General features: G+C 39.9%; 1 protein-coding gene across 1 annotated transcript in view; it reads right to left on the bottom strand.

Moving 5' to 3' along the window:
- The window catches only part of MORN5 (MORN repeat containing 5), a 13,579-nt gene extending 2,248 nt beyond the window's left edge, over positions 1-11,331 (bottom strand). Inside the window, exons 1-3 of the mRNA XM_009892353.1 lie at positions 11,185-11,331; positions 10,730-10,841; positions 9,681-9,812 (exon numbers count right to left, since the gene is read on the bottom strand). Coding sequence (XP_009890655.1) covers positions 9,681-9,812; positions 10,730-10,841; positions 11,185-11,331 — 391 coding nt within the window. The remainder of the gene's footprint in view (positions 1-9,680; positions 9,813-10,729; positions 10,842-11,184) is intronic.
- Positions 11,332-11,368: the final 37 nt, after the last annotated feature.

Below are 11,368 nucleotides of genomic sequence, written 5' to 3'. Positions count from 1 at the left end.
AAATGTGGTCTTTCAGCTTTCTTAAAAACAACATCACAGCCATAATCAATGTGCTGGCTTTTGTTCTATGCACTAGGTGTTCCAGCACAGTAACGACGGGATCACGTGAGCCTCGGCTATAACAGACATTGTCCAGCCTGGGTAGCTCTGTGATTTTAGCTGGAATCGCCTTAACTAAAAAAAAAAAAAAAATAGTTTATCTGAGCTTGTAATAATTGCAAGAAAATGAAACTTTGTCTATTTCTGCCATAGTGAAGAAATAAACAAAACTGACACATGCTATACATCACCGCTATCTAGCTGGTATTTGTGCACAGATATACATGGTTCACCTGAGTACCAGAAATAATCAGTCTGTCTTCCTAGTGAGAAACCTACAGCGCTCGCTTAGCTGAGCATCAAGGCTATAAGCACTAAGAAAGGCAGATGCTGACTTGGCTTTCAGGTTTCCAACAGATCCTTGGTGTGCCTAGATTGTTTCCTTCCGCACTCTGGGTTTTCATGGTCTCCTAGGAAAGCACACAAGGCAGGTTGCTCTAAGGATTTTAGCCTCTCCGGACCAGTCCCAAAATGTCTCAGTTCATGCAGTGATCTGATCCCATGCAAATTAAACACATGTTCATAAGCACTGCTTAATTTGCATGTAGTTTAATCAGATGCAAAAACTGAATGAGCTATATGAATTTCAACTTTGTCTATGAGAAGGAAAAATAGATGTAATATATAGACTTGATGTTCCAAAAAATAACCTAAAGCAAATCCATGGAACTGCCATCTAACCCAGGCGCACTGCACTACTGGTCCTTGGTCTGGGTAAGGGGAAATGAAAGAATTGATTCAGCATAGTGAGAAGAACCACAAACCCAGAGATGAGAATGGCTCCAGGGCTAGCTATGTGAGAAGAGGCAGGGAAATATTAGAATGTAAAGAGTTAAGCTATGGTAAAACATACTTTTGCTACACTAAAGAAGACTGGTTGATAATTACTGTAGTTTTAGGGCTATTTGAATCAGTGCAGCTGCAACCTCTTCAGTAGTAACCCCTGAAACAAGACAAACTGGGTTTATTGTACTGAACAAGTCTTAAAGCTCCTCCCTGATTGTTAGTAATTGGCAGCAATGGACTTAACAGCCTCTTGACTACCCTTTTTACACTCTACCTGACTGTGCAGCTAACAATTTAAATCACAGATGCCGATCCTTCTTTGTGGCAGCTGCTTGTTAACTACACGTTCCTCTTTTTCTGTCACTGGCTGCTTCCATAACCCTGCAACACCAGGGTTAGATTGGAGAATCACATTTCATCAATATTTAAAATGGAATTAAACCTTGAAGTTTGATTAATGCTACCAGATAGTGAGTTGTAATTACTATTTTGCAAATTGCAATTGTTTGAATATGTTAATATGATTGTCTAAGCACATCTTCACCTTCAGAAGTAATTTTCCCTTTAAAAAAGATTTGAAAAAAATACAAACTCTTTAATCAGTGGTAAATTATCACCCTGTGCACAATTAGGTAGTATGGGGTTCTTCATGTTGTATGCTGAATTTTGTGTCAGCATATTTATCTTCAAAAGTTTATCCATTTTTTTAGATTTTCCTCAGTAGAATATATGTTCATGGAACAGACTTTGCTGAAACAGGACTAACATTGTTGATATTTGAAGGTAAAGAAAAAAATCTGTGTCTGAAAATTTTATTGCAATCTGGTGTATCCCTGTTCAGTTAGTAAATGTTAACAAGTTATTTCTTCCAAAGTTGGTGAAATATAATGATTATTATCATGACATATCATTGAAATCTTGAAGCTGAGAGACATAGCAAGAGATCTTAATGGATGAGCTGCTAGAATAAACGTAAGTATTAACTGATTCTTTTGAATTGTTTTCTTGTGTCTCAATCAAAAATAAAATCAGTTTTCTAGCACCCACAAAATATATTTTGAATATTGTGGGCCAGATCCTCAGCCAGCCCAAACTGGGATAGCTTGTCTTTTATTTTTTTAATTAATTCAGGCTGTTTTCATTAAGCGGGCGGAGGCAAACGGAGCCAAACCTGATAGCCACCTGCACGACTGATCCCCAGGAACAGCATCTGCCCGCAGTAGCTGATTAACCAGCGGTGCAAGTCCTACCGATCTCCTGTCTACACAGTCAGCAGGTCAGTCTGGATAGAGTCTTTGTAGGCAAATAAGACCAAACTAAATCTGTTAGTCGTACTGGGTTCCTGTAAGTAGCCCATTTCAAAATTAGTTCTTCCTAAGAAATACTGTGTTGCAAGTTTCTTCCTTGGTTTGGGTGGCTTTAGGGGAAGCTCCAAACGCCAGCAAATTCCAAACAGGTGTCTGTCAAAAATTCTGTTAGGTGCGTTCCACAGTGAGCTCAAACTGCAGCCCATTTAAATCAGTGGATTTTGGCTCAACATCTCTGCAAAACGAAACCACTTGTCTAATCTTCAATGTTCAGTCTAAAAGTAGTGGCAGAAGAGACTTTCCCAACTACACACTCCAGATTTATCTCTCAAATGGGATTAGAAACAGCTGAAAACTCAGGGTGGGCTTGCTTCAGGGTGCTTCCAAGGGATGGCTTGAAAACACACTGTAATTTAGGTGCATTTAATCTTCCTAGATTAAATGCATATTGCAAAGTTTAGAATTATTTGCTTCTAGCTATTGCGTTTCTATGTTGCTTATGGAAACCTCAGCTGTGAGAGACTTCTCGGGACTCTGGATGCTTAGGTGTTTGCCATGATGCAGAGCGGAGACTGTCAGCAAACAGCAGTATTGTTGTGTAGGCTTCCGGATCTGCCGTCTTAACTAATGCTTTCCCAGGAAACCACCTAGAGGCGCTCAGGAAGATGTACTGCATTCATATTAGAATACTCAGTGGCTTACACAAGGAAAAAACCTACATTGTTCACCTTAAAATCCTTGCCTGACTCTGTTAGGTCTTCATACTCTGCTTCATAGCTGTATGTGTTACTGGTGTCTTAAAGGCTTTGTCTACACTGGAGGCCTGATGCACTCCCCGATGCACTCTAAAATTCAGATCCTTGGCTCCCTCCTCTGCCCAAAGGTGAGCTGGGACCAGACATGAGTGTGCATCGTCCCTTCATTCACTCTCGCTTCTGTTAAAGGCTATGTGAGTGAGGAGGGAAGTAGATGTGCCCTGCTATGTCCCTCCTTCGGGACAATCAGAGGCTCACAGCTCCAGCACACCCTGAGGACACAGCCTTGTGGTGAGAGCAGCTTTCCATGACCATGGTTTGTAAGAGACTGTGTTTACAATAGACAATTCTTGAACAAGAGCTGAGTTTCCTCTCTGTTTGCAGAGGGCCAATCACACACAGACCATTGTAAACAACAATATCATTTAATTCTTTTGCATGCCTGACTCCTCCCATCACCCGCAGTGCAGTTTATCATGTTCTTCCACTACACAATTACAATCACATGTGATAGCATCTCAGCCACAGATTCTGCCTGGCACACCCCTCTCATTTCCACTGTCCCCTCCGGGTCCCTAGCACCACTTTCCTTACTGCACCCGACCCCACCAACATCAAGGCTGGCAAGAAAATGGAAAATACGTTTTCAATTAACCTTTGCTTCCACCCACAAATTCTCACCCTTCCATTTACTTTTAATTACTGTAATTCCAAAATGGCCCCCAAATGAACTTTCCATCTCTTGTAAAACTTGTTTTCACATGAACTGTATAGTTGAATGTAAGTGCCCATAAGACTTGTGTATAACCTATCTAATGGATTCACAATGGGATGACTAGCACACAAACAAAGTTGTTATTCTTGGCATGCCACTATTTGGAACTGAAACTTTCACAGTTTTCAAAACGATAAGTATTTTAAGACCAGGAAACCACAAGGAACAATATATCTGCAAAAGCTATAGCTACTGAAATTACTGTAGTAACCTACACTGTGATGCATATATTAATATTATCATTGTTGGTTATAGTATTGAATATAAATTATATTGGTTCATAATCTATTTTACTGAATGGAGGATATTTTATATTAAAACACGTAAGCCAAATTTAATCTAAAAACATTTTCTTGGTTACACGGAGAAGTCTCCAACATTTCTGTCACCTAAGTAGACTTTGACACTGAGAAAGACATAATAAGTATACATTTTGCAATGGCATTCAATATGTGCGTGATCTTAACACAGTTCTATACTAAAAGATATGAAAAGAGCATATGATGGGTAGGGGAATTGGTCCAACATTTAAAAAAGTGTTTAGGGTAGAGTGAGAATAGACATGAAGCTACGTCTCGTAGGAGTCTCAGATCTTCTCTTTACATTAAGTAGGCTCACTTCCTTCTGCCATCTTCACTCCAATACTCATTCATTTGCCTTGCCCACTCAGCAGTCCTCAGTTTGATACTTGCTAGCGTTCTGCCTCTCCTCCTTCTAAGATCTGGCTCCTCAACTAATTTATTTGTTAAGCATTGGAGATTATCTAGGTCCAAAAGCTCTCACAGCGGGACAAAAGCTATCTAACTAAAAAATAGGAAGAGACAGATGAGCGACACTTGGAGATCCAGATAAAAGAGCTATAATACCACTTCTAAGCTTGCACTTAATGTAATATTTTTCAAATCTTGTGTTTATCATAGAAGCTGTGAGTCTGGAAAGCAAGTACCAGAAAACTGGAATTGTATGAATGTGGGCAGAAAAACTATGTCCTGGGACTAGATGCAAGGGAAAAAAGTATATAGGAAGTGGAGGAGACTAGACCAAAAGGGGAATGTGTATGGACTTGTGTAGAGCCTTGTGGGCAAAGAAAACAAGCTGAGTGCCATAGCAGAAAGAAAATATGTTTTGCAATGGGATTTTGGAGGAATATGAATCAAAGAGGCTAGAAAGAGCAGTTTGCAGTAAAAAGGATGAGCATTTCAGCTGTTGCAAAAAAAGCAAAGGGCTACTCACATTTGTATGCTCTACTTCTGTAAACAGAGAGTAGTATTGGCTCTGTTTTACAAAACCCTCTTTTCAGAAATAAGTTTGTCAGCCAAAGTAAAGAGAAAAAGATCAATGGATTGCAATAAACGGCATTTAACATAAAAATGAGTAAAATTTACAATTCAGTTAAGTTGTTAAATGTTAAAAAATCAGCAAACAATAGACACAATTTTTTTTGTTCAGAGCCCAGAGGTAGAGACCAAATCCTCTAAATTAATTTCTGCAAAAGCTGGGTTTTTTTCCAAACAGGTCTGGATCCTATTCGTTGTAGAATATACTGATTACTAACTATTTTTAAGAGCTTTACACAAACATTATTTCTTTTGTTGTGTGAAATGCAGAATCAGCCATCTGGCAAATGCCCCAGAGCTAAAATCTTTTACATGACATATAATTCAAAATGATTAAATATACAACAGAAAATAGCTATAGCATTGCACTTAAAATAGCATGAACTTTTACTGCCGATCAAAACTGATTTCTTTAGCTTAACAAGTATCCAAAGAACAATTATTTGAAGAGCTTTTAAGAGTTTCAATATGTAGGAACTAAACCTCATCTAAATTCAGTATCTTAAGTCAAATAAAAAAGAAACAAATGTACAAAAGATTAAATGGTCCTGCGTTATAAGTAGACATTTAAATCTATGGGAAGCTAAATTCGTTCGAACAAAAATACTATATTCCCTCTGTACGTGTATTGCTGGGGCTTTCCTCTCCATTGCTGAGGGCATCTGCCAAAACAACTCTCACATTCTTAGGCAATGACTAGGGACTAGCCTGGAATCAGACTGTTCATCCACTCCCTCCATCATCAGAATGGGCAATTTCAAAGAAGAACAGGGAATAAAGCTCCGTGCATGATCCCTAAGTGCAGTCAATCTTTTTTCCTGCACCACACTCGACTTTAACTTAAACTTGCTGTCTTTTTTCCAGAAATTCTCCAGGCCTGAAAAATTGCCAGGTCCTCATCCCACACCCAATTCTCCAGTAGTTTATGAGAAAGAGCACGCAAACATCTGCATGTATTTGGGGTACATGAGGGTAGGTACAGAAATATTACCCTGCGTAATTATTGAGTGGTTATGGCTCTGTTTCTCAACTACATTTTTCAGACAAGTCAAAGTCTTCATTTCCCAAAAAGCACTTGGTGCAAGTCAGATCTGAGTTGTAAGACAAAAAAGTCTAAATGCAGGAGATTTATCTCATGGATATGCATACTTGGATAAACCTGAAATGAATGAATACATTGCTGCTGATTTTCCAAAAAATTTTGCTTCTAAATTATTTCAGACCAAGCATGAGAACCTTCATCCCAAGGTAACAATGTGAGGAAACTGTAAGTCAGTGATTACTAAGGCTTAGAATTAAAATGGCTTCATACCCTTGCCTGCGGAGTTGGGTCAGCCTCACAACCAAGGAACCTCAGACAGTCTAAACCCAGACTTTTCTAAACTATAATAAAATAATGTTCTTGAATCTTGACCTTTTCAGCTCATAATGATTCCTGAAGCAGCAGGATTTTTCCTGCTGCTTTTTATATGACTTTCAGGCTTGTAGAAATCCTAAGCTGATTGCTGGCAGGCTTGGGATTGCAGCAACACCAGAAACTCTCCTTTTAATAAGACACTTGTCCTGGTTTTCTGGGCCTAATCCTGCTCTTAATAACATGCATGTTAATTCAGTTACCTGACTGAGCTTTTAGTGTAAAGGCAGGTTTTATGTCTTCCTGCTCTTCATGTTATATGAAGAGATGCATATATGCCAGGTAATATTGACTGCAATATAGATAGCTACCCTACGCACCGTACACATACTAATTAAACCTGGAGATGGAATATGAAAGTAGTAGCACAATTATTCTCATATTACAAAGAGCAAAAGCATGTTTTATATTATTTAATCCATCCTTGGGAAAGCCATAGGAGAAACGGGGCAATTTTAATCAGAAGTATCTTTGCTTTTCATCAAAAGAGAGGTGACCCAAGCAATCTCCTACAATCTTTTCCATCTCAGTAGAAAAAAAAATCTATTTTTGGTAGTATTTTCTCTTTGAAAGCTATGGGCTTCTCTGATATTCGGGCATCCTAAAACCTGAATTTCACCACTCTTCTTGTACCTCCCTGCTTTGCATTAAATAGAACATCATGTATTTTCTACTTTTCACTGACAAATTGGGAAAATTTGCCACTATTCTCTTGACCAAACTCTGTTACCAAGGTGCTAAGAGTCCTATTTCTGGGGAAAAAAAAAAAAAGAAAAAAAAGTAATACTCCTAGTGAAACAGGAGTTTAGTCCCAGTATCTATTCAAAATAAACAACGTATCTTCTTACAAATAAGCATTCCCATTCTTATTTATGTGTCCAATTTTGCGTACTTCGCAATACTGGAAAAAAGAAAAGATTGAAGAACACATGGAGAATCAAGAGAAATTTGAGCATCCCCGAGGAAACAGAGGTTTAGGGACGGAGTAATAACTGCAAGACTGTAATGAGAATTTGGAAAACTTTGCTAGATAAAAACGTATAACAAAACTGTTGCTGTCATTTCATTCCCTGGGCCTGATTATGTTTTCATGATGGGCCTTTGCACTGCTTTAACAGTAAGAGCTCTTTAAGTAAATGAGTATCAGACCTCCATGCTAGTGAAATGCAAGGCTTGCCAAACTTAACAGGAGTCTCTACGGTACTCTACATACACTCATCTTGAAAAAGAAGTGGTGGAAGCAAACTCAGTAATTTCTAATGGCACACATTTTCTTCTCTTTTGGAATGGCAGCCGCATGCTGCCAGTTGGGCTGGCAAGTCGGTGCCAAGGCTGTACGCTTCCTTGCCCTCTTTCACAAACAGCAGAGAAACAATCAGAAATTGCTTCATAATAGGGCCAGGGTGAAAGGTGAGAACTGGAGTATTCTGAAAGCCTGCTGCCAGACCTGAGGAAGATAGTGTCATTTTGGTAAACCTGTCAAGCTGTTGTAAGAACTTCCTGAATGCTTCCTACCATCTGCTTTTGATGCTTTCAAGACTTGGCTGGAAGCCTGGAGGTTTTCCTGCTTCTTCCTGCCCAACCTATAATGGAGTAATTCTGGATCTGTTCCCTGTCATCCCAGCCTCTTCCTCAGTTTCTTCTGCTTACAGCTGGGTTTTTTTAATTTTTTTTTTTCTTTACTGCAGTGGCCTTGTGCCCTGAATCATCTCTCCTGGGGCGGCAAGAGTTCCTCTGATGTTGAACAAGTGCCGGGTTTTTCAATTGTGTTCATGTTCTTGAGAGGAAGGGTCTGGCCTACATGACACATTCCTTCTTCACACTCACATCAACAAGTATAACTCTGTGTACAGGGCTCTCAATGGAACGGCCACACAAAGCACATCTCCAACGGTTCCGTCAGACTGCATGCTGCGCTGGTCTGGTTAGCGAATATTGATGGATATAATTTGTAGGGTTTGAGATAAATGTCATAAAGGACAATGAGTTCAAAGAACAGATTAAAAAACAATAAATTGAATTCCAAGGCGTTCCCTCCTGTACTAATCTGTGTAGGTTCCTGTGTTTTTGGAAAGCATGTTGCTTATCTTCCTCATCAGTAGGCCCACTGCATTCCAGTATTTTGGATCAATGCCATTTGCAATAATCTAGATCAGTTTTTATTCATCGTTTATAAAACAGGCCATGTATCATAGGGTATATTTTATAGCAGATGGTATCTCCAATTCATTTAACCCCCCCTTCACTTCCCTCCTCCAATATCCCAGTGCATACTTATAACAGCTCTTGAAAGTAGAGCTGAGCAGAATTTTTTTCAACAAATAGTAAATTTGCTGAAAAATGGAGTTTCCAAGCAACAAAACTGTTAAACTGTGGAATACTGAAAATGAAATGTTCTGTCTTCTAGAAACACCAGGTCTTGCAATTTGGACATTTGGGAAAAAAAAGAAAAAGTGGGGTGGGTGGGTGGTTGCTTTCAGAAAACATTTTCATTTAAAAAAAATCTGCACTAAAAAGGTGATAAACACAAAGGTTAAGTCAGAACACAAAGCGTTTGCTTCAGGTTGCTTTGTGTTATTCCAGTATCAACTGTTTGGGGATCTTCTATGTGTTTTTAATTTGAAAAGTTTCTCCTTTGGCTTGATGAGAAGCAGTTTTCCGCAAGGCTTATTAATTTGGGCACTCATCCACAAGACACAATATATGCCAGACTGTACTCAAAACACAGCTCTACAAGGTGACAAGAGAGTTTCTTTTTCAGTAAGGCATTTAAACATAGCCCTAAGACTCATTTCAATAAAATGGACTATTCTAATATGTAGACATAAGTAGATGCTTAAGCGCTTTGCTGGTTCACAACACAGAGTTTATTAGCTTTCAGGATCAACGATGTACACCTTCCAACAACTCCCTTGCTTGAGATCATAATGGAAGAGATTGAAGATTTTCCTGAGATTACCATACCAAATGGTAATAAAATATTCATATCTGCTTGGGAATACTTCATTGTAATTTTGCAAAATATGATTTACACAACCCTGGGGATACATAAATCGCTAATAAAAATAAATAAGTAAAAAATATTTTAGCTCAGTGATAACAGAACCAAATAATGGAATTCTTTATGTTTTATCTTTAACCATGCATCCTAAAAGATATGACAAATAAACTTATTTTAGTTTACCTTGCAGAAGTAGTAAATCATACCTGCATTTCTCAGAAACCTGAGTTTGTAGTCAACAATAACTCTGGTTTCAGGATTATAGAATCCATCGCCACAGTCGTAACATCCTTCTGGGATTTTTCTGGGAGGATCCAGATTTGTAAGCTGAGAAATGCCTGAAGAAAAAAACCCAAAGAGTTTGCTTTATTTTGCCTTTTTTTTTTTCCATTTGTTCCTTTGATCAAGATAACTAACAAACATTACATCTCCATGGCTTTTGCTATAAAATCAATGCAGTTACCTTATAATAAATTTTAGAAAACATTTTGCCAATTTTGCAGATGGAGAAAATGAAAATGGAAAAATCCATACACAAAAAGCGTGTGATAAAAAGATATCGCTTTGATTTCCTCATTCACGGTCCTGTGATTCAGCTCACTAAACCAACATTACAAATATGACCCCAAACTCCAAAATGGGGCCAGGAGAGTCTTGCTGGCCTCACAGAACAGCTACATGTCATCGCTAAGATAATCTATGTATAAAGAAGAGTATTTTATGTATTACATTACAGATTTCGCTCACTTAGTCCTTATAAATCTTTTCACCTTTTGGCTACAGACAAATAAGAATATTATAAAACTCTTTAGCAAAATATAGACTGGACACAAATGTTTATTTTGGTATCTACTAAAAAGCTACATGGGACAGATGCGTTCAAATTTTATTTGATGTTCTGGATGTAAATTAATTGCTTTTGGTCAACTTTCCTATATTAAACCACACTGCTAATGCAGTGAAGGCGAAATGTATAAAAGGGTTAATCAGGATATCAAAAACTGTAGATAACAGAGCCCCGTCCTGCGGGTCATCACTCCAGGAGAGACCACGCTGTGGGCGTGATGCTGCATCCTGCGCTGCGCTGGTGGAAGGCGGTGTCGGCATTCTTCTGGCAGCACTGTATGGTCGGGTCCTGAAATTAGCCAGAGCGTTTCTGCTCCATGTTACTCATGTAGCCGAATTAATCTTTCTTAAGCAAAGTTGTTAGTTTAATTCCTTCCAGACTCTTAGGATCGCAAACGCAATTCAGTACCTGCTGGTTTAAGACCAGAACAGATTTCTGTATAAAATCTTCTGTCGTAGCCGTCACAGTAATGCCATTTTTTATCTTTGTACTCGAGACCATCTGCAAAAGTGTATTTCCCCTGCAAAACATGTTCGAGCACAGAGTTAATAAACATGATGGATGGATCGAGTGTGAGCAAGGTTAGCGTTCCCACTGCCGAAACCGCACGTCAGCGGAGGAGAGCCAGCGCACGGGTCAGCTCGGGCGCCAACAGCCTTGGGAACCGCGTCGGCGGGACACCGGGCCTCGAGCAGCCACCCCCTCACACGCTCGGGTGCGAGACGCCGCAGAGGGGACCGAAAATTGGCTTGGCTCAGAAATCCTCATATTTCACCCCAAAAACCTTCCTGGCAGCGGGGCCGCTCCCCCTCGGCGGAGGCCCCTCGGAGGGGTGAGGGCCGTCCCCGCCCTGCCCGGGATACCTGCGAGGGCACCCCGCGGTGCCAGACCGCCCGGTATGTGCCGCCGTTGGGGAACAGCAGCTCTCCCTCGCCGTCAAACATCCCGTCCCTCAGCGCTCCCCGGTACTCGGTGCCCGTCGGCAGCGTGTAGGAGCCCTGTCCCTCCATCCTGGAAGAGACAGGGCGATTGGGGAGGGAAGGAGGG

This window comes from Charadrius vociferus, unplaced genomic scaffold (genome assembly GCF_000708025.1).
Source record: "Charadrius vociferus isolate BGI_N301 unplaced genomic scaffold, ASM70802v2 scaffold549, whole genome shotgun sequence".
NCBI classification, from domain to species: Eukaryota; Metazoa; Chordata; class Aves; order Charadriiformes; family Charadriidae; genus Charadrius; species Charadrius vociferus.
Note: the sequence above shows the minus strand (reverse complement) of the source record. Positions and strands in the feature narration are given on the sequence as shown.